Source organism: Bombus flavifrons, chromosome 5, assembly GCF_040668555.2.
Source record: "Bombus flavifrons isolate JBK064 chromosome 5, iyBomFlav1_principal, whole genome shotgun sequence".
In the NCBI taxonomy this organism is placed as follows: domain Eukaryota; kingdom Metazoa; phylum Arthropoda; class Insecta; order Hymenoptera; family Apidae; genus Bombus; species Bombus flavifrons.
This window is the reverse complement of record NC_138446.1, coordinates 17418281-17444860: the sequence shown is the minus strand read 5'-3', so window position 1 is coordinate 17444860 and position 26580 is coordinate 17418281. Positions and strand designations below refer to the sequence as shown.

At 43.3% G+C, this 26580-nt stretch overlaps 2 protein-coding genes and 1 non-coding gene across 4 annotated transcripts in view; 2 read left to right on the top strand and 1 right to left on the bottom strand.

The window, feature by feature from the left end:
* Nucleotides 1–308: 308 nt before the first annotated feature.
* tyn (trynity) overlaps nucleotides 309–26580 on the top strand; it is a 104305-nt gene continuing 78033 nt past the window's right edge. Inside the window, exons 1-2 of the mRNA XM_069112810.1 lie at nucleotides 309–931; nucleotides 9083–9186. The gene's annotated coding sequence lies outside the window, so the exon portion shown is untranslated. The remainder of the gene's footprint in view (nucleotides 932–9082; nucleotides 9187–26580) is intronic.
* Nucleotides 1608–24384, bottom strand: LOC138179718 (O-acyltransferase like protein). Of its 2 annotated transcripts, XM_069112808.1 has the most exons (14): nucleotides 24187–24384; nucleotides 19181–19841; nucleotides 15338–15534; nucleotides 13858–14066; nucleotides 5902–6155; nucleotides 5647–5817; nucleotides 5080–5173; nucleotides 4883–5002; nucleotides 4478–4643; nucleotides 3637–3812; nucleotides 3112–3241; nucleotides 2571–2888; nucleotides 2224–2388; nucleotides 1608–2150 (listed from the first exon to the last, which is right to left on the bottom strand). In XM_069112808.1, the coding sequence occupies exons 2-13, from the start codon at nucleotides 19740–19742 to the stop codon at nucleotides 2263–2265; spliced, it is 2523 nt and encodes an 840-aa protein (XP_068968909.1). In that variant the 5' UTR covers nucleotides 19743–19841; nucleotides 24187–24384; the 3' UTR covers nucleotides 1608–2150; nucleotides 2224–2262. The 2 variants fall into 2 exon arrangements, with proteins under 2 accessions (XP_068968909.1, XP_068968908.1); XM_069112807.1 differs by lacking the exon at nucleotides 24187–24384 and having other exon boundaries at nucleotides 19181–20711.
* On the top strand, nucleotides 23168–23250 carry TRNAL-CAG (transfer RNA leucine (anticodon CAG)). The gene has a single exon. It is a non-coding gene; the product is annotated as a tRNA-Leu (tRNA).

Below are 26580 nucleotides of genomic sequence, written 5' to 3'. Positions count from 1 at the left end.
CTGCATTCGATTCCATTAACGAACTAGTTATCCGACCGAGGATCCTCGTAAATTTTTACTCTTCTCGTCTCATTTCTTTTCAACCTTCGATTCCAGTTATCGGATATTGCTATTTCGGAGATGAAAATTCGCTTCTAAAATCACTTGGAAATTTGACTGCCTCGAAAATCATATTCCATGATATTCGATTTCCGAACGTTCCGGCTCGTAAAAGTTCCATTGGTTTTTTTTTTTTTTGGTAATCGTTATTAGAAGCGGAACGAGAAAAGGCACGTGGAAGACAGTTGGCAGAATTTCGGTTTGGCTCGAGCCACGAGCGTGTCATCTCGATTTCTGACTACCGTTTGATGGCTACAGTTTCGTGATAAATCGTAAACCGTACTAGACGACTCCGATCTTGGATTCTCTGAATTCTCCGGGACTGGAATGGAACTAGAATTTCCTCGAAAATACGTCGCGATCTTTGCTCGAAGATTTTTCAACACTGCGCTGTGAATAGTTTAATAATAAGCGTCGAAATAGCGGAATCGCGAGGTGAATCCAAAGTATTCCCGGAGAGGAAGCGAAAAATGAAAAAGTGAAAGGGAAAGAAGCAAAGTTTATAAGCAGGTTTCGAGAATACGCAGAAAGAGAAGGCAAACGTCATGGCATTGATATACGCGACAGATGATGCAAGTGCGAGACAGTCGGTCGCGTTGCGATAATCGCGTGAAACGAACGTTATACGGCCGTAATTGACGGGACGTTAATTGCATTACTAATCGCGTGCTTCCGAGCACGTAGCACCGCGCAAAGATCGAACACGCGTGCATCAGTACTAGGCCAGAATTACTCCGTGCGCTGTTTACATATTTTCCTTCGTGCTCGTTTTTGCCCGCATATATTTACTTGCTTTTTCCGTTACGTTTTTACGTTAAAGGATGAAAAAAAGGTAAGGTTACTTTTTACCGCCGTGTGGCGAAACACCGCGAACGTTGGTTCACGAGTAAACGAGAAACTCCTTTTTACGATCAATCTTTTACTCCAAATATCAATTACGTTTCAGTGATTTTTAATTTAGCCGTTGGCAGCAGAAGAGATTCGGCACGCTTTGCGTAATATTTTTCTTTTTCCTAACAGTTATAACGCCTACGTGACGACAGTTTTTCTTTTCATTTTGCGGTAAACAGACGTGTATCGAGTTGATATCTAAGAAAGAACGACGTGAAAAAAACGTACTCGTTTTTCAACTGCTTTTTGTAATTTAACGAAGCAACGCGACTTTAAACGGATCACGTCCGACTGACATTAAATTTCGTCCAAGCGTGAAACAGCGTCAGAGATCGCGCAAATATCGATTTATCTTTTCTTCGATCTAAGTTTAACGCGCTTTCCTATTTCTGTCGTTTCGGCGCACACGCAGACAAGATATTCGTCGCTCGGGAAATACTAGTACGTTCAAAATGAAACGCTTTTTTCAATTTTTTGTACAAACATTTTCTTTCGTTATTGACACTCGCGAACAGGTGTGCTATCGATCTTAGTTATTTAAAGTTCGGTCTTAAGCTACAATTGTTTCGCCGCCTTTATCGTTTTCCAATTTCCTCTGCTTTCGTCGAACTGGACTAGCGGTGGCTGGGCACGGCTCCCGATCGTTTCTTCTTTCGATCTTCGCTCGATTTCCAACTTTCGTCCAAGTTTCCTTACTGCACTAATTGTAAATATTCTCGTGGCACATGATCGACGGTAAAAACGCTATTGGAATCGTATAAAATAACACGCGAGAAGCCTGCTGTTTCGGCGATGCTTTGCGAAGAATCTCTCTCACACTCTTGACACGAACGAAGAGCGAGACAAAACAAACAGCCCGCTTTTTCTGCGAAATTACGAATTTAATACGCCTTTAACACGCCTTGTATTCCACGGAAGACGCATTTGCCTTTGATTTATACTTTACGACAGTCATAAGCGTCTGTGCAAACGTATTCCTATTAAGCACGACGAAATCGCATTGATTTCGCATCATCTAAATTGTCAAAGCACGGCAGCAGTGTATTGTATCGTTGTCGAGAAAAATAGATGCACGAAAGCGGCTTTTATCTTTGTCCCGAAAATATCTGCCAGAGAGTCGGGGATTCTTTCCTCTTCCACTGGAGAGCTACGATTAAATCCTGAGGAACAAGGAAGTCGATAGCAGGTTTTTAATAACGCGCCTATTGCGAGGAAAATCGAAACGTCCATTACCTAGCGTCGATCGCGCGATACGCTACGTCCGATCTTTCTCTATCTTATCCTCTTCTTCGATATGAAAGCGATCTTGAGCAGATTGACGATGGGCGCCTCGAACGCGATGGAAATGCAGAACGACATCAAGTAGGAGGCGACCAGATTGCCAAAGTACAAGATCAGCTGAAAAACCACACGAAAAGTGAGCATTTCGAGAAAGTACGAAGGTACAAATAGTTGTTTATGTCTGATTCACGGACTAGAACTCGTTCTGATTCGAACCATCTGACACTTTGAGATTCACCCAAGCGCACATTGTCGCCGTTTGGACCCGAAGAGAGCTGGTTCGTTCTGCGTAGACTTACCACGATATTGTTGTGAAGGTGGAGCGGACCATCCATCTGGGATACAGTGACCATCATGATGACAGGATGCACCAAGTACGCGCAGTAAGTCAACCTCGATAGCGGATATATCAGCTTGAGCGACAGTAGACTGTCGATCATTCTAGCGTACCCGGTGCAGCATTGAATCACGATGAAGGATACACCGATCGCCCAGGCGGTGTGTCCTAAGGCGGCGTACACGGAACTCACCGGCACGGTTAAGTTTCCGGGATATAGACCGTAGACTACCGAGAACATTATGGCGGTAGATAATACCCAGCCGATTACTCGTACGATCTGCAACAGTGACGTTTAAGCTCGCTCGCTCGATCTCGTCTCGGTTACGAGTATCAGCTGACAACCAAATAATTTATCAAAGATTAACTGGAACAGGTTTCCTTGATTTTAAACTCGTCGGTATATCTGCCACGTTGGTCCACCAAGGGGAATTTACGTTTCACTTTCTGAGATCAAACGGAGCATCTTTTACCTTATTAAGGTGCCGGATTAGGCTACTTACCAGAGGCAATTTCAATTTGCAATTCGTTCTGAACAAAATGTAACCGGTGATGATGCCAACGAAGTAAGGCCCAGCTCTCAGCCAAGGCTTATCGTACAGCTCGTCGAAAAGCGCAAACGGTTCTTGGATTCTAACCGGGGGAGAAACAAAAAGAGAGAATGAAGATTTACGCGGCAGAGATAGCCGGCAAGTGCGGTATAAGTGGAAAGTACGGGACTCGCTAAGTTATTATAATTAGCGAGTAATCGCGTTATAACCGTTCGCAAAGCTAGAAATCTGACGTTTAATTATAACGGGTGAAAATTTAAAGCGGTGGTGTTTCATTTATAAATCGAATACCGTTAAATCCAGTCTAAAAGTAGGTAGTTGAAATTACACGTTCGGACAATGGACACGACACGCGACAAAAAGGAGAAAAAGAGAGAACGAAGGGATTTCACTGCTGAACAGAGGTAAACCGGAACGTTTAATCGTTAACGTTAAACGTGCAATCGACAAGATTTTAACGCTTAACGGATTAATTACCTGGCGATGTAATCGTTGGAGTAGGCGACGGAGAAGGTGGTAAACCACGAAGAGGCGATCAATAGCAAAATCACGACGACGATGGCCTTCAGGTATTTGATAGATAGAAGAAGCAAAAGTATTCCGAGAACGTAGAACTGTGTGTCGTTCGCCATATACCAGCTCCACAGCATACACTGGAAAGTTGTTAATCAAGTATTCATAGGATAATCACGTCAAGGTTCAACGTACCGAGAATAGGTCATACTATCGGGGAGTATCGAAAAAAAAAAAAAAAAAAAAAAAATACTTGGTCCATGGAAAATCTATAGCCGAGAAAAACTTGATAGCTAATGGATCAAACGTCGTACTAGTTCGACTAGTTCGTTCGATCAAGTAGAACCGTTTTCACGACGTTACATAGACACGACGATGGTTTCCTTTGGTTTGACAGTGGCAGCTCGTAATTTCTCGCTACAGATCTTTGAAATGCGAGGAAGCAAACGGTCGGCTGTTTAACCAATGATTAACCCACTCTTTCTCATGGACGATGAAATTAATTCTAGAACGGTTAGACACTCTCCGCGTTGTCCCGGCACTTTGGAACTTTCTGCGAACGATAGAATTAATTATCGGAAAACGATCGAGACGCTGACACCTTCCCGTCCCGTAATCTCCGCGACTCGTACTTCCTTCTGGAAATTTTGCCGCATCCTCCTCTCGCTATGCATCGTCGTTCTTTGATTTAATTGTATTTGCGTTCGGGTTAAGAGCTACGTCAATATTAACCAACGAGGCTGTTAATTCGCTAACGAGTCTATTAATTTTCTAAATGGTAAAAAAGTTGATCCAATATCCTTACCATCTCGGTACGAGGGTAGAGCGAGTTAAGGTACAACGCGTTTCTCCACCAAAACTTTTCGCACGTCAAATGGTCGACGATCACTGGCGAGAACACCGTCCTTGATAGCGCATACTTGATGGCGATCTCGTTTATTCCCAGGACAAAGAGATACGCCGGTGTCAATCTTGGTAAAAGAAAATGGAAAGAGATCGGTATGCGAATTCGCTTGACCAAGTCAGTCGTTTGACAGTCGTTTATTGGAAGAGATTCCTTCTTATTTGAAATTTGTATGCTCGATCGAATCGTGTATCGGATTTTATCGTGGATTTCTTCGCTATCGACTTGGAATAGAACCACGTGCGAAACTTTTACAATTTTAATCCGTTCTGTTTTCGTATCGTAGAATAGTTCGATCTTTTTTACCTGATAAATCTGTAGAGGATCATGATGATAAATTTGGTGAAACACGTCTTCCAGAAAATGCCTTTGTCATTTTTCAAGCTACCGGAAGACCGATAGAAGAGGATCGTAACTAACAAGCCACTGAAACAGTCGCATTCGTATGGATTAGGCGATTGATTATCTCGTAACGAGGATACTTGTCATCGGATGTGTCTTACCTGATGAAGAAAAATGTGTCTACGGAGAAGGTGGCGTTGCTGATAGTTTGGAACATAAAATTCCGCTCTGTCACCGAACGCAGGGTTTTGTTCTCTGTAAGGCGATAGAGAAAGTCATCTCATCTTGAAATTATCAGAGAAAGTTCGAGGTAACACGTTATACCGAGACGAAGAAAATTCGATTACGGTGAACCAGCAGACCGGTATACGTATTCCGTTACATCACAATATGTTGTACAGAGAAATTAATCGGATCTATATTAATAAACAATTTTTCCAACAGTGAAAACTACTCTAAATTCTAATTGCTTGCAATCTTTTTCCATCGAATCTCATCTATCGTCGACTAGGACGATTCTCGGTGTTCTTAATAGCAACGTCGCAATTACGACAATTATTATTTTCACGAACGACTAATAACAATGTTCCTTGTACTCGTAAATTATAGCGATCAGAAAATCACTCGGGTTCTACTAAAACATAGTGGTCCAAAGTGGTCCAAACGGACGTTCACCGATATTACGCGAACATCGTGATGTTGTTTCTGAAAAGGGATGATCACTTTACCAGCAATGGAGAAGACTTGAAGATAGGTGTGCACCATGACCACCCATCCCAGCGAGAACACTCTGAGCCCATGCAGACAAGTCAGGCTATCTCTCGCGGCAGGTTCGGTGCTAACGATCTTGCTGCCGTTCGCGATAGGATCGAAGGCTGTTAGACACGTTAGCCAGAAGCCTGAAAAGAAATCGACGAGAAAGAAAACTGTTAGAGGATCCAATGATTATTAGCGAGTAACACGAACCGCCGAGCACGCGTCACCTTTCTTGCTCTCCTTTTCAGAACGACCAGGCGATTCTTTTTGCAAGTTCTTCCCCTTTTCGATCAGCTCCTCCCCATTTTCTTGGATCACTTCGCCATCTTGGTTTAGATTTTTGTTGGAAAAATTGCTCAGTCTCTCGTTGTTATTCGATACGCTAGATGATTCCACATCCTTGACATTCGCTTGTACTCGTGTTCTGTACTCGTACATAGTCGCACAGATCATCAGAAATAGTAGCGCGCCTGCAACTCCGCTGAAAAACCAGTCGGAAATATGTTTCGCGAACGTAACGTGCAAAAGCAGGATGAATTAAGGAAACGTATCCTCTTTAGAGGATGATTCGAGAAAACTAATTGCAACGTAAACTCCATAAGCTGTCTCTTTCGCGATGATAATTTTAATGGAGCAATCCTTTTATCGGGCAAATTTACATTTCTTCAAGAGGTTGAAATTATATCGAGGTGATTACAGCGAAGCATTAAAGCGTATATTAAAATGTAAAATTGATGGTAGTACCGCTAAACCGCTCTTAAATCACGAAGGGATATAGGAAATTTCCCGTGGCATATTCGTTTTCCGTCTCCTGCTCCTTTTTCCACGACATTTCGCTGCTCGCTTTAAAACGCGATTAAACTACGCTGATACCCCTGTAAACAGTTGCCTCCATTATACGTATAAATAATGTAATATCGTGGACAAATGGCCTAAGAAATATCAGGTGAACCATAAACAATGTTGCGAGAAAGCCTAAGTGTCGACAAGCTCATCCTGCTCCTGTGTCGTGGGTCCTTCGATCGAACAGTTACGCGGGAAAAGGCCTATGTGACCATGTTAAACCTTTCGCTTCGCATATAAGCAGCGACCACGAGACGACTGCTGAGTCCGGCACCCCATATATCCGGCATCCAAATGATGCATATACAAGTGCTATCTGTAGTCAATAGTATATTTTTTCGTTACCGGCAGAACATTTTCTGCTGATTTTATTGACATATTGGATTAATCACTTCTTCAAGTTACTCATTACCGAAACAACATCAAAACGTTTCACGCGATATATTTCAAATATCCAAACCAAAATATTTACCCTGTTACGTTTTTGTTTGATTTGTTTTGGTTGTGTTGCCGTTAATTTTTGAATTTAGATTAAATGGTAGCGTTGTCTGATGTTTAATGCGATTGCCAATTAAACTCCACGTTTCGGTTAACTTGCTACGCGCGGGAGTACTGGCGCGGGAGAGGATTAAGGTTGGTGAAAATAAATGTTCGCTTAATCCTATTACATTATTAGACAAATATCTTCCACAACAAATGTTTATTCTAATTCTAATTGGGTATTGACAGAATTGTCGTTGAGATTTCGAATGCTCGAAGTTACAATCGTTCGCGATACGTTTTCGCTCTTATTAATTACAAGATTTTAATTTAATTGATTTTCAATAATTTACGAATTGACAAATACAAACACATCGATTAACAAACTGACAAGAACTGGGAACTAATGAAACAGAGAACTAAAAGCTGAAAACTAAAGGACTAAAGACCTTAAGAACTATGATCGTATACTGTTTCATGTTAAAAAATATATTAAATCCATTGACAGTGAAACGATATCTTTCGTATACGGTTCTTACAAGAATTATCGTTATTCAAGACTTAGGAAAACGTGCATACGGTGTGCGTATTTCTGGCGCGTGTTTCCGTTCAGTGACAGTACTTCGGCGGATTGGACTGCCGAAGCGAAAGGGTTAAGGGAGAAAGACGAATTAAGAGTCGATAGTTAGTCGAGAAATCAGAGTGTTGCCAGCGTTGTCAAAGAGTGTTGTCAACGTTGTCGAGGAGGATGGTCCGCGTGAGAGAGAGAGAGAGAGAGAGAGAGAGAGAGAGAGAGAGAGAGCGTTGGAACCGTGGTGACGTGAGTTGTAAACGAACTATTTAGTTGTCTTAGTCACAGCACACTGCTGTATTTAGTTCACGTTAAATAACCATCGTTTCCTGTTTAATCCATTCCAGATAAATAAGAAAATCTTACAATAATAATTCGGGTTTACGAACAGCTAATCGCTCATGTTTCTTAGGAAGTAGAACTGGGCATTAAACGAATTACGAATTGTACGGTTAAGCACATTTAGCCGCAATAATTTTTATCATATCCATCAATCAATTTGAAACGCGAGCTAATCTAAACGAGCATGACCGAACGTGAACACTGCGAATGCAATTAACATCTCTTTAAAGTAATTAGGTTATGTCTATCCTCGATAGCGATGTTACTGCTATTAAACATACGAACGGTTTTACATTATCGAAAATTTATGACACAAGTTCCAATGCGAATTGATAATAAATTTAGACTTTAAAGATCAAACAAATCTTTTTCAAAATTAAAATAATGGACGACCAAGGAGGAAATTAATCGGGTCGCTGATGAATATTTATAACGTGGTTACTTAATACGTAACGGTAGATTTCTCACGGGATTTTTAAAGATCGCTACGTAGCAAATATTTCTAAGCATCGATAGAGGCCAAGTATATCGATACGGACGAAGGAAAACCAATAAAGTTTGGGAGATTTATGTATAGCGCGTGTTCCAGATTTCTGGAACGCTTCCCACAAAATCGAACCACCTGCGCAATCATTACCCGTCAACGGTGACTTTACGTCGGTCATAAAGATTCGTAACGACTCAATCACTCTAACTGGAAATTGGTCGTTTCGAGGTTTATTTACTAGCTCGCGATTCATCGAAGAATTACTTTTGAATATACGGTAGAACATTGATCGTCGGGACGATTAACGGTACGATCGATCATCGGATCACCGATTAAGAGAAAATTGTAATGGGGCAACGACGATAAAACTCGAAAGAACTTGCCACATTTTTATTCGAAAGCTTCTGTTACTGCTTGATACGGAAACGTTTCATTTTATACGACAGCGAGATGTACGATAATTAATTTGGATAATTAACGTTCCGTTATATTAAGAAAAATCGCGATGAAGCGCAATCAGGTTCACCGTGCGATATCGACTTCGTGACTTTCTTTCCTTGCTTAACCTTTTTAATCGACGTGCAACGACGCTTCGCGGAAAACATTCTTTCCATCAAGCGTTCCTCCTCCCGGGGGAAAGCGAACAATAAATAATGCTCGTCTTTCTCTTTCTCATTTTTTCCAGTTAAAGTAGCGAGCTATGGCAGAGAACAAAGAAATCGATACTCGAGGGATCGACTCACGGTACAACTAGGAACAGAAGGCGAAGTATGCCAGAACCGGGTAATCGTAAGTAAAGTATTTCGGTTTGTCAAAGTTGGTGGAAGAAAGAGAGCTTATTCCGCTTGGCGCGGGACAAACGACAAAAAGTTCGTCATTTTTCTACGTTAATAGGCCCTTAAACGCGAATCACGATGCGCTGGGGGAGAACAAAACGGGGGACAAGTTTTTCCCTCGGCTTTAAGGGGACTCTCTCGCCGTCATTTTAAATTACGATGGGAAGCAGCGGTATAAAACTTGCCAGATTTAAATTATGCCGTGGCTCATTTGCATTTCTCCTATTTATTTCGAGATTTTTCAGGAGTCACGCGGTAGTTTGTTCGCATGTCCGACGAAAGCTCGTCGAAGGAAAATCGAGGAAGAAATAAGAAGAGTAGAATTACCGTGAAAATTGGTAAAGCACTTTGATCCTCGTGTCCGAAAAGCATCGAAACCGGCTGAGAACTTTCGGTTAATGCGTTACTTATATAGGATCGTTTCTAGGTCGAAGATTAGGTACTTTTACCAACCTTCAAGAACCTTTATCCGAATCTCTCGGGGGCGTAAGCGTAACGCGGCGGTAAAAATTTTCAATTTATCCAGAAATTGAACCGTGCAACGTCTTTATCCCTCGAGAAAACTGGCTACTCCGAGTCGAATCGGAGGTCCAATATGACGTCTCCTTGACAACACGACGCTTGAGAATGCTAAGGATAATAAACGCAATTTGACTTCGTCCGTCATGGTTTCCTACGTACTATGTTCGTCATACTTTGTATCCCATGAATAAGATTTCGTTCCGCACGGCGTTATCTCAGTACTTTTCCTTTCTCCACCTTTAATACATGCAAATGAAAAATTGTGGCAATACAGTTTTTTGTTGTTGGACAGCGCGGAAAACTTTTTATCTAATTTTATTCATAAATGTAAATTATCTAAGAACGCGCGGAGCAGTGATTCGCTTATTCATCGAGTCGGCCCTTATTATGCGTCGTTTCTTGCATTTTCGTGTAATTAAATTCGAACGATTACGCGTGCATTTTCATTGCAGATTCGCTGGTTTCTTTGCATAACGAGTGTATATGTTATTCGATGGAACGTTAGAGCGAAGTTAGCGGTATCAACGCGATAAAACTTCACCATTCTGTAGTCGTATTTCGATAGCCTTTATGTCATTTCTGCTGAAACGATCGTTCGATCCGGCAAGCAGCTTTCAAAATCGATCCAGGTGGAGCAATGCTAACCTTAACGCGAGAAAACCGATGGCCGTGGTACCCTCTTCTGGACGTTGAACGATTAAAATCGGACGCGAATCGGTAGAGAGACGCGAATCGAATCAATTCCGCCTTCGAGTGGAATGCACACAATAGCGAATCTACTTTCACGTGTCGACGCTTTCAGCCTTTCTACGATCTTGCGTAATACATTCGAGGCACACGTGCGACCGTGCACACCTGCCGATACGCGCTCTAACACGAATTTCCAAGCAAATCGATCACCGGAAGAAGCGAAACTCCAGAATGTATCTATTTAGAAGTCGGACAGGGTGTCCAATTCGAGAGCTTTGTATCTCAGTGGATGCGATGTAAACACGGGCTCGGAATCTCTCTCACGTTCATTAAACTGCAAATGCAATGCTCGTTGCATAATTGCTGTAAACCGGTTCGTTGCTAATATAAATACGTGGCTCATCGAGAGAGGGAGAGAGTGTAAAAAGATGATCGTAAATGGACGATTAAAACCTATATATTTGCGCAATCTGGAAAGCAATCTGGAAATTGCTAATACATCGATGCAAATACCAATCGTATTTGTAAAAATCGTGTAGTTTGTTCAAAACACTTTCTTCGAACGTGGTTACGTCGAAACGTACGCACATTTTTGCAACGATTAAGCTACGAGTAAATAGGTCGCAAAAATTTGATTCGGACTATCGAGAAAATCGATCAATTCGTACAATTCAACGAAAAGTTAGTAAGAAAGAGGATCGTAACCCTGACCTTAGACGAAAGCTGAAAGATCTAGTGACTGTTGTGGATGGAGCTTAATAATCTCGAGGTGCACGATCTTATCTAAACGGCGATCGTTTTAAGGCCATAAGATTGTAACTTGCCTTGGAACTTGGACGCGCTACTTGTTGTATTATAGTTAACAGGTGTATATGCATCGCGTGCAAGGACGCGACGAGGTGTGAATTCCTATTTATAGTTGGAGCAGGTTAACACTGACGTAATTTGCAGTTAGGAGAAAATTACAAGTTCGAAGGTAGCGAACCCTTTGGAAGCATCTTGCTGCTAGTTCTGTTCATCGAGCGGCCGACCAAGTACAGCCGAACGATTCGAATATTTATGACCCAAGTTTTTCGATTAAGATCGGACTTTTACTATTTTTAGCGGAAGTAGAGCGACGCGGCGAGCTTTCTCCGGTATTTACGTGATCGTCGATCTTTCGTTCATTTTGCATAGTTTCTCGTTTTACCGAGAGCGACTTAAGTCGTTGGCATGCGATAAAGGCGCTTCCTCTCTCGGCATCTATCAAAGTTCATCGTGGCGAATCAAGCCGCTGTTCGAAACTTGCGAAAAATTGTGTACGAAGTAACGAGGTATTCGGCGACCGGATGTATACGACGTTGCTTTGTGTTCGTTATGATTTACGCAGAGTAATCGCTCTTAGCACGAGCTGGCTTCCGTCTTCGATCGAACAACGATCCTCGAATGCATTTAGAGATTCGCATCGATTACCAATCTCTCGCTTTCTCCCGTTCTTTCCTCCGGTGACATAACGTCGTTTATCGAGATTTAATTGGCCCGGTGCAAGGACGCAGCGATAGAATCGCTACGAGATATTATCTCAGATCTGAAGGCAAGTTTCTCCAGGAAAAATCGGCGGATGACGTTCGAAAGTTAAATGTCTTTTGGTACAACTTTCGAGTTGAGTTGTTAAAGTAGCAACGCAGCCGCGTTGCATAATTCGCGATCCGATGGCTTTGCAAAAACCGTTCTGGCGTCGCCACAGACACGGTGAATATGAATCTAAGTTGTGCAAGTAATGCAACCAACGATCTGCGTGCAGCGTATTTTTCGTATTTTTCTTTTGTTCGGACTGTCATTCACGCAATCGTTGTTCTATGGCGCTTTCGTGTAACTGTGACATGGCTCGCATAATATTCCATCGAGGCGTGTTCGATCTTTTCTTTCGATTTGTCGCAACCACTCAAAAGTAGAACGGATGTGGCAACATATTTTTTCGAAGAAATCTGCTTTTTCAGAAAATTGCCGAGTTGCGTACGAAAGGGAATGTCGCGATGGACCGAATCGATGCGAGCGTTTCTGCATGGGGCGAGCAAAACGCGTTCTAAAAAAATTTTGCAGCGATGGTTTGCGCGGAGACCGTAATTCCATTCCAGAAGAAAGTACAGAAAGCGTATCGCGCCCGTAGATGAACGAGCTTGCGTACGTGCGCCGTGATGGATCATTAAGCGTGCTATCGTACGGACGATAAACCTGTGATACAGGCTCGCTGTAACTAGACAAATTTACAACGTCGTACAATTAAAAATACTACCACCTGCTGCAATGCCTTCAACGCCGCTTTTAGGAACAAGAAAGTTGATGAACTATCGGATTATACGCGCGCAGGATCAAAAACCCTCGAGCTCGCTTCTCTTCGTGTATCGTTTAAAAATAGGCACATGTAACCGACGATTGAGAGAACTTAATTTTGTTTCGTTTCTTCGCGCGTATTCCTCTTTACGCGAACAGAGACGCGCGTCTAATCGGACAACGAGGAAAAGTTTTTCTTATATAAGCCAATACATTGGAACATATCGTAATGTTACCGCGAGTTAGCTAGCCATCTCGACACGTAGTTACGTGAACGCGTGTGTAAGTTATTCGTGCTAAGTTATCGAAGTGAATGTAACCATTGCGCAAATTCCGGTCGTGTAACTGAAGAAATCGCGGCAAAAAATATATTTCTATGCGTTGTTAGGTCTGCAATGGAATTTCGTAATTACCGTAATTTCGTTGAAACGCCAGTCGCTGATTGCGTTGCACCGAGCATGCTCGTATTTCGAATTCTGAAATTTCGTAATTTGACCACGAAAAGTTAAACCGCAGAAACTCGTGGTTAGCTGATGGCTTGAAACACGTCGAACGAGCTTTGCAAATGCTTTGCCGGGGTCTTAAAAATTGTCTTGTCGGAGTTTAACTGCAGGTAAACCGCGCCACTGATCTTTTACGAGTATTTAAATACATATGTATATCCTCATCACGTAGTTGCTTCATACGCGGAAACGTTCGAATATTTTTTACGTAAGTAAAGAGACACGAATTCGCGTAAGAGTGTCATGCATGGAAATTCTTGTTGATCAAAGATACGTATCCCGTAATATCTCGCGATATCTTGTTCCACGCGGTTACGCCGTTTCTCCGACTTCTCAGCGACTTTTATCCGTCGTTCGAAGTTTCTTTCAACCTTTGCAATTATTTTCTCGTTGATAGCTGATATAGGAAAATGTGTCGGTTTGTTCGAGTTGGCAATCTAGCGGAACGAAGCCGATAAACGCGGCAGCCTCGCAAAGGAAAAAATAATTGAGATCGCGCGATAGGTTATCGGATGGTGAAGTTCGGTGGAAAATTTGATCGGTCGACTTACGATTTACGCGGGCCACGGCGAAAGAAAAGTTCTTGCATTACTTACGAGAGAACGTACGACTTGGGATCGCGCCAAGGGTTGTAATTGCTCGAAGGCACAGATTTCACCGCAACGATGTGGATCTTCGGGCCGGTCGATCGATAAGTCGAGTTACCTTCTCGTTCGACTCGATCGGCGTTCGCTCTTAGCATCGAGGTGAGGGATGCTTGGTCGCACGTAGCTGGCAGGCAAAGACCCAAAAATACTTGTCTTGTCTGAAAACAAATTGGTTCTAGTTCGATCTACGATGTGGCTCGACAAGGATGAAATTACGTCGCCGAGATACGAAGAAGCAGGAAAAAAACTATCGAGGCGTCTTAATTAAATTTCAGACGCTGAATCGCAAGATAAATCAGAGCAGGAAGATTCAATTTCAAGATTAATTAAACTTTCATGCGCTCGCATTTCGCTCGGTTTACTTTGCGCCATGATTTCCAAACTGCCTCGAAGTTCGACGGGCTTTTAAAATTCAATTTCTTTCTAGGTTTTCTTCCTTCGTTGCTCCATTTGTTTCTGCTACCCGTTTCTCCAGCGCGATCGTGCCACCCATCGTACGTCTGACGGGAAAGTCGCGAAACGATTTTGAACTTGCCTGACGTACAGCTGAATCTGCCCTCGCGATAATCTTCCCACGTAGAAACTCTTCCGTATCGGTGGCGTTGTAAACACGATTTCTAGGAACCACCTTAGTGGACACCGTGAAAGACGAACTATCGACTACTCTGTTACAGGAGAAGTCGTTGATTTTCGCCACGCGAGAACTTGCCGCGCCTTAGATTTCCCACGTGCTACTCTTTAACTCGGCTTCTCGATCTTCGAACAGCATTCCAAGAACGATATCCACCTTGCAGCGTTTCTATCCTGATTAGCTTGATTCTCGCGCCAGACGCGTCGCAACAAGGAAGGAAAATAACTACGAAGCACGGGGTTGTTTCTCTAGAATCGCGAAATACGGAGCGTCGTGTAATCTGATTAAGCTAAACGATGCAACTCGGATTCTCGGTAGCGACGAAGTTCTTCGAGTATTTACGCTACGATCAAAACGCTAATAATCGCCAGGTTGTCGCAGTAGTTGCGTTAATTTTCCCGCTTGCCGTACAAATAATTCGCTTTATTAATCTCGTCGCGCGGGCAAAGACGACAACAGTCGGCGGATTCTTCCACTCGTAAATATTTAACAGAGGCTAAACAATCGTTTGCGATTAATTATTCGTCGACTAATTCCGTTCGGAGGATAAACGTTTCGTGCGTTTGCCGAAGCCGGTTTCTTGGAACTATGCGTTTAATTAATCCGTCTGATAATTCATTCGCTATCAGAGCCGTCGCGCTATTCGACTTACGAAGGCTGATTAAAGGATGGTTTAATTAAACGAATTAGGAATACCTTTGTGCAAAACGATAATTCTGCGCGAATTTATCCGATGAAGACAAGAGTTAACGATGGAAAAGTTGAAACGATCGGGAAGAAGGAAGCAGAAGTACTTACCGAGAATTCGAGTTCCTTGGGCAACGTCAAGTACATCCTCGCTACGTGAAATTTCAACGCATAGGGCGGAGTATCGTCGAGTTCTTGGCGAATACTTCCTCTGGTGGCATTTAGCTCTTTGCAGAGGGTGCTCGAACCAAGCCAGAAACCGTTCCCGAAATGGAACTGCGATGAGTAACGGCCACTGGCGTCCGACACTGCGAAGAAAGAAGCACGTTGAGGAATCAAACGCGATAAAGAAAGCGTTCTTCAAGAAAACAGAGGAAGATAACCGCACGTCGCAAACACCGTCGTTTCTCTGCAATGAATCTCCGTCTCGAATGGGTTTACGAATTGCCTGCTGAAAGATGAGATTTCAAAGTTGAAAGAACAATAGCGACGAAGAGATTTCAAAAGGTTTTTTCTATCGTGAAAAGACATGCCGCGCTGAGAGAAGATCCTTTTCCTTCTCCTCTGTTTTCATTGTTTTTGCTGGAGACTCGCGCGAAAAGCTCGGCATTCCAGTTTCCGAGGGTTGGATTATACGACCACGCCTGAAAGGTTCATTGTCAGTTACGTAAAGCCAGATTGTGACCGCAGTAGCGGAGAAAGTACAGTCGACTGCCATTACGAGAAAACACGACTCACTGGCGACAACGCGTATTTAAGCGGACGTAATTTCGCGTGAATCTTGGATCGTCGAGATATTAGAGGTAAACGATAAAATCGACCAGATGGAATCTCGCGTGCAACAGTTGGGATGCTTCTCGAGAAAAGAATTCTAGCAAGCGGGAATCGCATTCGACGCTTTGCTTCCAATTTTGTAATGTTAGCTACGTTCGAATTGACAATTAGAATGGCTTTTAAAGAACTTTGTTCTTTCTACATGCATGTAATAAATACAATTCTCATAAAACCGTTCAAATATTTGACTAGAAACTACATTCGTATTTACTACGTGTATATTTACTAGGCTCTTTTTCAACAAGCTGCTCAATTATACTTTGTTCGCCGAGTGCACAGACGATTAACAGTTTGCGTCGGAAAAAGGAGGATCGGTGAACAGTCTCGAGCTTTCGAAACACTGCGGTGACGGGTCGTGTCGGTCTGTTTCGACGAACGAGCAAAGTAGTCTGCAACGTTATCGTCCGACGTAACAGCTTGTGTGCATTCAATGAGAATTTGTCAAAGAAGTAATCTCAGGAAAATCACCGTTCACCGGTTACTCCTCGAGGGCTACGTTCACTCACCGAGTTTGAAACGAGTGTTCCATAATTTCTTGGCGTCGTTGCGAGCTTTCAACCGTTCCCTGTATTTATGCGACTACGTTAAAATGCAATTTTTAACTGGAGCGTCGAAATACGTAGAATACGCGCACAACGCGCGTGTTTCATAAGGCTCGTTGATGCCGTGAATCCCCTCGTACGAGCTATGAGTTTGTTAATTTTTAATATCGATATTTTCCACGATATTGTCAAATGTCAAACGTAGAACTCGTACGATATAGAACCTGCCTTTTATACGTTCGATGGGGCACCGCCTACGCGCGATATTTTGCGCGTTCCAAACAAAGATAGAAATTATCAGTATGAACGAAGTATTTGGGATATCATTACGTTGGTCGGAAATCATCGTATTTTATTTGTTTACAACTTCGGCGATGTCTGTACACCGTAGGCAGATAAAATTGCTGCGTATTTGAATCGAAATATAAATTATAAAACGATGGTGTAATATTGTTGGAGAAACGAATCGTTCAATGAATTATTCCGTAATAGAGAGAATCTCTTGAACGCAGCATGTTGTACGAATGTCTGATAAAAGGAACTTGCAATAGGAGCGATCTTCGCAGTCTTTTTTAGACGCTTTATACAATTTTTCCAGCTTAGAGCTAAAGTATTTAGTATTGCGAGTCAAATCGTAAAGCCATTGAAAGAGTATTTCGACGACAAACAAAAACAACAACAAAAATGAAAAATGAAAAATAATATAATAAATAAATAGGTAAATAAATATAACGAATATAATACTTATAATAAAATAAAAAATATAATAATATCAAAAATGAAAAATTTAACAGCAAAGAGATAAATGAATCGCTAAGTGAATAAATGGAAAAGAATAACAGAAATTTCAATAAAATCCGAATTATTTCTTTCCTTCTGAAGAACAAAAAACGACGGATCAGCTTAGTAGATTGAAAGCACAAAACTCGTAAGTCATTGGAACAGGTTCGTTAGTTGAATCAGTGCCGATAAAAAAAACATAGCGATCGTATGGCCATCTCTCTCGTGTTTCTCCGTTCCTCCACGACCAGCATGTCGCAATGAACGCGATGTATCTCTGCGGAAAGGGGTCGAACAGTGTCACAGAGCGTTTACGTCGCTTTGGAAAGTGAATCTGCCTGTACGAGTGCGAGTGCGATAACGTCGTATGCGGTTTGTCGGCGATCGAATCGGCGCACATATTCGCGTTGCAGTTTGACCGACCGTTTCGCCATAATCCGATCTGTGCTTATTGCCGGAAGCAATCGCGAATCTGGAAAATCATGCGATTCTATTGGATTCGCGTGATCCAGAGCACCGATCGGTTCGTCGAATGATCATTCCTCCGCGCGTCTTTCTCTCTTTCTACCAACCAGTAATGACCGCACGACCTCCATCGCGATGGAATTTGGACTTCGAGGTAGAAAAGTACCATTTCCAGACTGTCTTAAGACGAATCTTATCGTTTTAAGATCTCTGTATCGATGTCCAAAGCGAAGTAACGATCGTCGAAAAAAATGCGTCTGGTCGTAAATTAGGAACTCGAGATTTTCAGATTGAAAATCGTCATAAATTCTGCCGATTCTAGCATTCGTCGAGGAATATTCAAAGATACGAGCGACGATTCAGCGATCGTGCGTTAAGTGCGTTTGACAAGGAACCGCGATGATCGAGATAAGCGATCATTGCGAAACGACCGGTGTACGGAATTCACGCATAAATCAAATTATATAAAGCGTTAGCTGTTCCGTGGTATAGAAAGCAAATCTATTCGTAATGCACGTTATACCGTTATCGGGCGAATGCCACGGTTTATGGAAATAAATCAGTTACGTAATGCTGGACGGCGTCGAGTGGCATTAATCCAGCGAAACACAAACTTTCGATTCACCCGATTCGGAGTCACTCTGGGTCAGAATTAATGGAAAGGGAATATTTCGAATTTCCAACTTTCTTCGACGAGTTTACCAGTGATCGAAACGATCACCCACCCTGACGTTGGCTTGGTGACACGGCAGAAGCGGGAAACTTCACAACTACGAGGTGTTGGTTCGCTTCCATTGCGATTTACGATAATAACTTTGCGTTCCTAGCTCGAGACCTAAATTTCGCAGTAACTTGGCTTGGAACATCGTAATAGACTGCCCGTTCAACTTGGCTTTTTGCATCGTCCCGAGCCGCAAGAATTCCCCGATTGCTTTATCCACGGTGGAATAAGGTCGAAAATTCGTTTAACGATAAAGCGTTCGTTCCGGTGCTATTAGATGAACGTGACAAAAGCCTTGCGAAAATCAAGCGGTAAATTGCTGTTTCACATCGTAATAACGCATTTAGCAATCGGCTCTGCCAACGACACGCCGCTCGCAAACACAGCGAAACACGACTTTCTCTGAACGCTCGTTATTAATTGCGGGCAACGTGCGAGTGCTAAAGTATCAGTTCCAGAAATGTTCGACACATACTAAAACGCAAACGTTGCAACGTCGCAAGTGCGATTGTTAATCGCGTGACACGACGGTGGATCACCGCGAGGCGGGAAACGACTCGAGCGTTTCCTGCTGTTTTCTCGATCGTTTTCCAGCGAGCTTGTTCTACTCACTCTTGGCGGCCCATAGCTTTCCATCCTTCAGAGACTTCAGAAACAATTCTAGTTCGTTCCTGCAGTCGTGGCCGAGTTTACCAGGTACTCTGGACCACTTGAGGGGATCGTAAAGATCCACCAGCCATTGGATACTGTTCGCCGTCTTCTGCAACTTTTCTTTCATGAAATCGATATCCAGATCTTCGTGTTCCTCTTGCTTCTCGTCGAACAACTTTAGATACTTCTTCCAATCAAGTTCCGGATTGTTTTTGCTGAATTCGATCAACGGGCCGCGCCTATCTTTCGACGTCTGCTTCTCCACCTCGTAATCGGTGCTGTTCAAATTTCTCACCCTGGCCGTTATCGACGACGCGTCTTGAGGCCTGCCGATTCGCAGAATGTTGGATTCGTTCCTCGAAACTGGACCCGCGTCTACGACGCAGTTTAGCACGAATAAAAAGCAGCCAAAGTAAAGCGACATTTTTCGGCCGACTTTACGAAACGGTCCAACTATCTCGTATTTTGTATCGCGTTTTCCAATATGGATCGACGCTGCGCTTCTCTCTCGGTTCCTAAACATGTCGTCGGTTTCTTTCGTCGAAATTTCCAGACGTCATATTAAATTACAACAGCGACTGAACTTGCCTCGATGGGCAATTTTCGTTTCTCGATTGCTCAGCTGTTCAAATCATCGAGCATGTTTAAGGACGCGGAAGGTCGATCGTGACAGGAATGCGACCGGGTTATCCCAGACAGTTTACGATCGTAGCACGAGACTCACTTTCGTTTCTCACTAACCACCGGTTCGACTCTATTTCCAATGCGAATTACCGCTTAGCGTAACAACGATCCGGTAACGACACGAAAATTCCAATGGAATTGCCGGATAGATCGTACGAATAGAGCCTGGATTCGTTTATTCCCTCTCGAGATATTGGACACGAGTGAAAAAATCGAGTCTCCAGGGGGCAAAGTTAGACGCACACACGAGACTAAGGATCACGCACTGAATGAAGCGAATCGAGTTAGCAGTCACGTTTACCTGTCGACTTGGGGCCCCCCTTTCTCTTCACGATATACTTTACCGTGGTAAATACTTTTCCTTCTTCGGCCCTCCGACAACGGTCGCCGACGAGTGGCGTCCTGTCTCTTTCCAAAAAGACCCCTTCAGAAATCCCGACGATCCTGCTATCAGGATTCTCTCTGTATTTAGGAAATCCTTTCGCCTTTTTCTTCGTTTCATGGCTCGATTCGTTCAACTTTACGATGCCACTTTCCGATACAAAATACTACTTTCATTGCGTAAAAAATTACACTTGGTAGTTGTGCTGGGTATGAACGCTACTCGATGCGATTATCAAACAAATTACAAGACCTTTACACAGGTCTTTGCAGCATATGGAAACACCATAATTCAGAGATACTTTGCACGAACGTAAACCGTTTTTTCGTTCGTTAACGGTGTTTGGAGAAAGCGATGAATATTACGTCGATTACTTGAGTTATAGTTTCTAGAGTAGCTGGTTACTATCGCCTCGGTGAACTAACGCTTACCATTAGAATGCACGTTTCTTTTTTTCCCATCTGTCATTCTTTCGTCCAAACGCTTATTACTTTCGCAAGGTCGAACGAACGTACATCTTCTTTAGAAATTTACATATAAAGAAGTTCATGGCTCGTAAATCTTCACATTTGCGTCGTAGTGAATCGTATCGTAGGAAAGATGTTAGAGTATTTCTTTTTGTTTTATTTTGTAATATATTTCGTCACCGACGAAGTCACCTCTGCGAATCCACGTAAAGATTAAAATACTACGTATAATAAGATAGAAAGATAGAAAAGACAGGACAGAAAAAAGGGGCACGCTTTTCGCTGCAACGGCGGCCTTCCTTCGATCAGCGACTTTTCTTTTCTTTCGTAGAATATTCGGCGTAAAAACACGTAATTTCTGCGAAAAAAAAGAAAAAAAAAAAAACGAGATGCGAAGCTGGTGACAAATTTTTGCGAAAACCTCGTAATGTCTAAGATAAAGACAAAGAAAGGGAAGCGCGCAAATCTGCGCGAGAGTTCATCGAATCAGCGAGCCATCTGTTTTCTTTCGACTTTTCCACGAAGTGCTCGAATTAAATCCCACGGGTGCCTGAAAGAGAAGCGTTTAAACGAAGTTCACGTTTCTAACTTTTAGATCTTCGTGAAATTGCATCTTCCACTTGCGCCCAAAGCCCGAGACGCGGCAAAGGGTTTGATGAAATCTTGTTCCGCGATAATAGAGAAGCTTCTCGTCGCGTAGCTCCTCGAAATAAGATTTAACAAACGAGGTTTTAAAAGAAACTTTCACCCAAAGTGAAACTGCTTCTTCGTTCCCTCGAAATATTTGCGTTTTCATCGAGTAACTGGCCAAGTGCCTCGTCATCGTCAACCCCGCGTACAAATCGGGACATCGCGAGACCCTTCGATCGCGTTCTTTAACGGTCGTTAGGTCATCCACGACACGGCTGTTGCATATTTTCACTTTTATTTGACATTTACGTAACGCTAGCGCCAGTAAAACCGCCGCGAGAGACTTTCGATCGCGGCTCTCACTCGTGAGCTCGATTCTCGTTCGCGTTACGAAGCTTCCAAGGTTTCTCCAAATTTCTCGATCGCTCCCTCTTCCGACGATTTCCCGGAATCATCGGGGTTCGGCTGGTTCCACGGCACGGAAACTGCCTCTCGAGGAGATCCGGTTGTCTGTTACGCAACGGAGCTTTCTACGCTCTCGGTAACGACTCGCAACCGGTCCCCTCGTAGGAAGCGGGAGCTGAGTCTCGGAGCCGCCGCTTTAGCGACTTGGAACCGGTGAGAAAGCAATTTACCATCGATTCGAATTCACGTTATTGCTACGCGGGACTGCTGCAACAATCGATCTTTTTTTTAAAGTCGATTAACCTTCGACGATCTCGATCGACAAGTTTTACAAAATTGGATTCCCGCCAATTGGAATTTAGACTACACCGTTTAGCAATATACAAAGTTTTAGAAAGCATTGCAAAATAGATGGGTTTATACGCGAAAGGCATCGGAACAAACGGAACGCGTATGAGTAACACGAGCTCGTGTATCGAATGATATTTTGGCGTGGTATTTTTCTGCCGAACTTTTTTATTCACACAGAAACGACGTGCGACGTGAAAAGCGTGAAAAGTGAAAAATCGCGTGCGAGCAACGGTAAATGATATTTCGCTGGAGTGTCGTATGGCACGTAAAATATCTTTTGGCAAATATTGCATTTACATACATTAAGTATGTAAAAAAAAGAATATCAAACATCTTCTCGACGAGAGTTTCATTGAAAAGCAAATATTAAGGAAACGTACGAAAGGACTAATTAGTAGACAATACACATAAAAGACGCGTGGATGTAATTGCGTTTGCAAATACCATGTATCGCGGAAGTGAAAGGCCCAAGTATTGGTAGAAAATTCTATTACGATTTCCAAGTGTGTTTTTGCATACCGTGAATTTATCTCACGCATAAATTCAGGTAGCGAACTACATTTTCTGCAGATGGTACTTTGTGCCGTTCTGAAATATCGATCGTGTGAAAAGTTACAGGTACAAACGATATTCGCAAACAAGATACGTACGTAATTTTTCAAATTAAAATTTTCAAATTAAAAGTTTCAAATTAAAAGTTTGTAATCTTATCATTTCTATAATCGTCGTAGGAAATCGTAGGGGGCGTAAAAAACATTCTGATTTTTTTCCAGTCGATGATCTTATCGTGTTCTCCATCGGTAACGTCGGTGCATCGCTACAATGGTAAAAAGAATCGAGCCTTCGAGCAACAGAAAAATGTAGACTCAGGCAGATAATATTATTTTATAACAAAGTTTAATTTGTAGCTTACAATCGTTCCGAAATTAAATTCCATTTTGCAATTAGATTTTCTTCTTATATCTATCAAATTCCAAATATAAAAGCATTCTGTACAATTTCTGACGCATTTTGAAAATGTTGCATCGAGTCAGGATGGCCGAGCGGTCTAAGGCGCTGCGTTCAGGTCGCAGTCCACTCTGTGGGCGTGGGTTCGAATCCCACTTCTGACAAGTTCCTTTTTTTCTTTCCATCTCAACGTTTCTATCAAATCATTATCGACCATAGATATCATCAGCCTCTTCTATTTTAAACTGTGTTACGAAACAAATGACGATATCGTATATTTTTTAATTTCTTCAATCCACGTAAGAATCGCTGCACGTTCGATGAAACGAAAGCTAAATGAGGAAAGAAAACAAACCGATGGAATGGTCGCTGTCGAAGTGCAAAAGATCTTATCGCGTGCAAATATTATCGCGTTACCAGTTAAGGTATCGTGCTTTGAATCGCGTGTATTTACGATTTTAATGTTTACGATAACGAGTAGCGACGAAGATAACTGTTTCACGGCGCAAACAGTTAAACAAACAGGGAAGAGGAGAAAATCAAGAGAGGAAGTACTATTCACCGTTTGATCGATGACGTGCAAACTCGAATCGCGACGTCGGGAATTTGTAGCATCGTCGCGGACTTTGGTACAAGAGAAATACGAGGATACTGGCAAATTCTTAAGCGCAATCCACGTTGCACTACCGATATGCGAGACCAAGAGAAGCGTTGATAGGACAAACGAGTCATTGACTGGCACGGTCGTAACATTCGAGACAGCGAAAGAGACAAAGCCGAGAAGGAAGCGAGCCTGGTCTCTCGTTTTGTTCGTAGATATCGAGAATTGGTTGTGCGACTCCATTTGCACACAAAGCGCAGAAAATATCGCGCCATTTGGAAAAGGAAATCGCGACACGTTCGACTTACTGGTTTACGCGTGTCGATTAATTTTGATAGAGAGATCGGAGTTCCCATTTATTCGTTTATTCGTCGATCCTTGGCTTACGTAACAGTTACAATTATAGAACACGATCGTGGGTAGATAAAATGCAGAAGAGATTCCGCATAAAGGTAACATGGGAACAGAAAACGTTAATTGATCCATCGAACTCACTTACGTTGACGATGTTACGCGAATGGAATGAAATTCGTCGTAAAGATTTCGGCGATAATCTTAGAATGGAAAGAGTCTCGTTTTAAGGCAGTCGAGGACGCGTGTAGGTTGAAACGCGATAAATTTTCAGCTTCCATGACTACGCTATTAGAGACACTTTATTATAGACGATACCACGATATTACCAGAGCGATCTAAATCGTTGTATCGCGATTGCAATTTGACCGGCGTTCTCTCGACCTCGTGGATACTTTTTCGTAACGTCGAACGTGCGATTACCAAGCGGTACGACAGGCGACATACGGTCGTACACATTCGTGAAAGTTACATCGCGGAGCCCGCATTGCGCGTCTCGTGGAAACTCGTTACACCAGGCTCCGTATAAACAGCTGGATTTGTAGCTAACGACGCTCGGCACCGCGATGCAGCTCGGCGATTAAGATCGATGCGCCGTGTTTCTATGCACGGATTGTTTACACGCTGCAGGCGCATGATTTCGCAGGTTTCGCACCATCTGGCGCACAAGTAGCGGTGTACCGTCGCGACGAGCTTCCTCCCGCGACCGCGAGGACCCACTTTCCAGATATCGCAAATACACGTTCAACGATGCATCGATAAACGATGTCCGGTCGCCTAATTGCCCGTAATCGCTTGGAATTCTCGAAAATGTTTCCCCACTCCTACATGCCAATACCGAGAACTATCATCAGGAAATACAACGATTACGAGCGATCCAGTGACAGATCGAAACCGAAATACCATTAAACGTTACATCGACGCTTAGGTTGCGCTTAGGCGAACAGTTCGCGGTCCGCTTCTTGGCGCATCGTTCAAGAAGAAGCGTGTTTTACGCGTCAAACGCCTGCAACGTCGATCCGATGAATAGAACGTTAGAACAATCGATATACAGCTCTTTGTAAGTGTATGGATCTTAGCTTAACGCGAACATGGTAGCTGAAAATTCTTTGGAATTTTCCATGACCCGTTTTGCTACTCGCTACGCGACGGAGGCAACGAAACGGTATCGGTCGCGATCGAACGTAATTAAATGGCACGTCGGTTCGCGCGTCGAGGACCATCTGGCGCCTGCTACCAGCGGAATATGCGAACGCGCGCGAGCATAGCGGTCCATGGGTCGCGTGTTCCGCAGCATCGAGCTCGCTCTTTCGGTACCGAGATTCCGTTTTCAGGGGACCTACTTTCAGCGGATACCTTCGCGCGGTCGATGAAACATCGCGTCGTTCGATTAAATTCCACGTTCGCGGCTGGACGAATCGAGCAGGCTAACCTCCGCTAATCTCGCGCGCCGAACGATCGTTTGAATAAATTTCAATCTTCTCGCGTCGCAGGTTTACAGCGGCGATTTGCCTCGCAACGAAAACCAGGTACCGTTCCCACGAAGACAAACGCGTAACGAGCAAACGCACGCGTATTAAATTATATTTGCGGCGACATTGGATCGGAATGCAACTGCAGCGATGACCAAGCGCGGCGAAAAAAGGCTATTAGATTAGCGATAATTTCGAAGAACTCGAAGGATGCTTGGTTTCGTTGCGAATTTTCAATTTTTCGGGACAATGGAAAATGCGGTGAAACACTCGGGCGATAAATCATCCACCCATGAGGTTTAACCAGGTTGGCTCCTAAGGCGGTTCGCCTGAAAGATAATCCTGCTGCTTGGAAACGTGCTGGAATCTCGATAAGCCGCGCCGAGACGAGCCTCTCGTGTACGTTCACGGGTGATTGTTAAAAACTTTTTTTCAAGATGAGCAGCGATAACCGGCGGATAGTTGCACGAATCAACGCTTAACCCTCGATTTTTTCACGCCGGTTCTTAAGGGTCCGGCGAAACTTCGTGTCAGCTCCAAACACCGTTGTCGAAGCGTAACGTCGAAAGCGTGACCGCGTTGTTCGGTCTAATACCGTCCGTACCCTGTCTCTTTTCGATTAATCTCGTCGCGTAATAAATACGTACTACGACGAAACGAGCCTTCGACTTAGTTTTATACGAAAACGTCTCCGTCGTTTAACGTCGATCGTAGTTAGATCGTTCGACGATGCAATCGCGACACGGTGACTGAAATCACGCGAAACGAACACCCAAGGCAGTGGAACGCGCAGCTATCGCAGCATCCTCGCTGGAAATAACTACGCCACGGTCACGGTAACTCGGTCGATTCTTCGATATTCTCGGTAAGTTTCGCGTCCTCGTTCGCGGGCGTGGAACGATATCCCATGGGTCGAGGACGAAAGGCAAGATATTATCTGGCCCACGAAAACGCAAACGGAATTTTCAACGACACGGCTAACCACGATGTTGCATGTATAGACGTTGTATAACGACAGGGACTTAACCGGATAGGCGATAACTGGAAGAAGGAAAGAATCACAGGCTGCG

Coding starts and splice junctions, on each gene's coding strand:
- LOC138179718 (XM_069112808.1), bottom strand. CDS start 19,742: ATGTTTAGGAACCGAGAGAGAAGCGCAGCGTCGATCCATATTGGAAAA. Junction 14,067..15,337: donor CCAAGGAACTCGAATTCTCG/GTAAGTACTTCT, acceptor ATTTGTTTTCAG/ACAAGACAAGTATTTTTGGG. Junction 5,174..5,646: donor TCAAGTCTTCTCCATTGCTG/GTAAAGTGATCA, acceptor ATCGCCTTACAG/AGAACAAAACCCTGCGTTCG.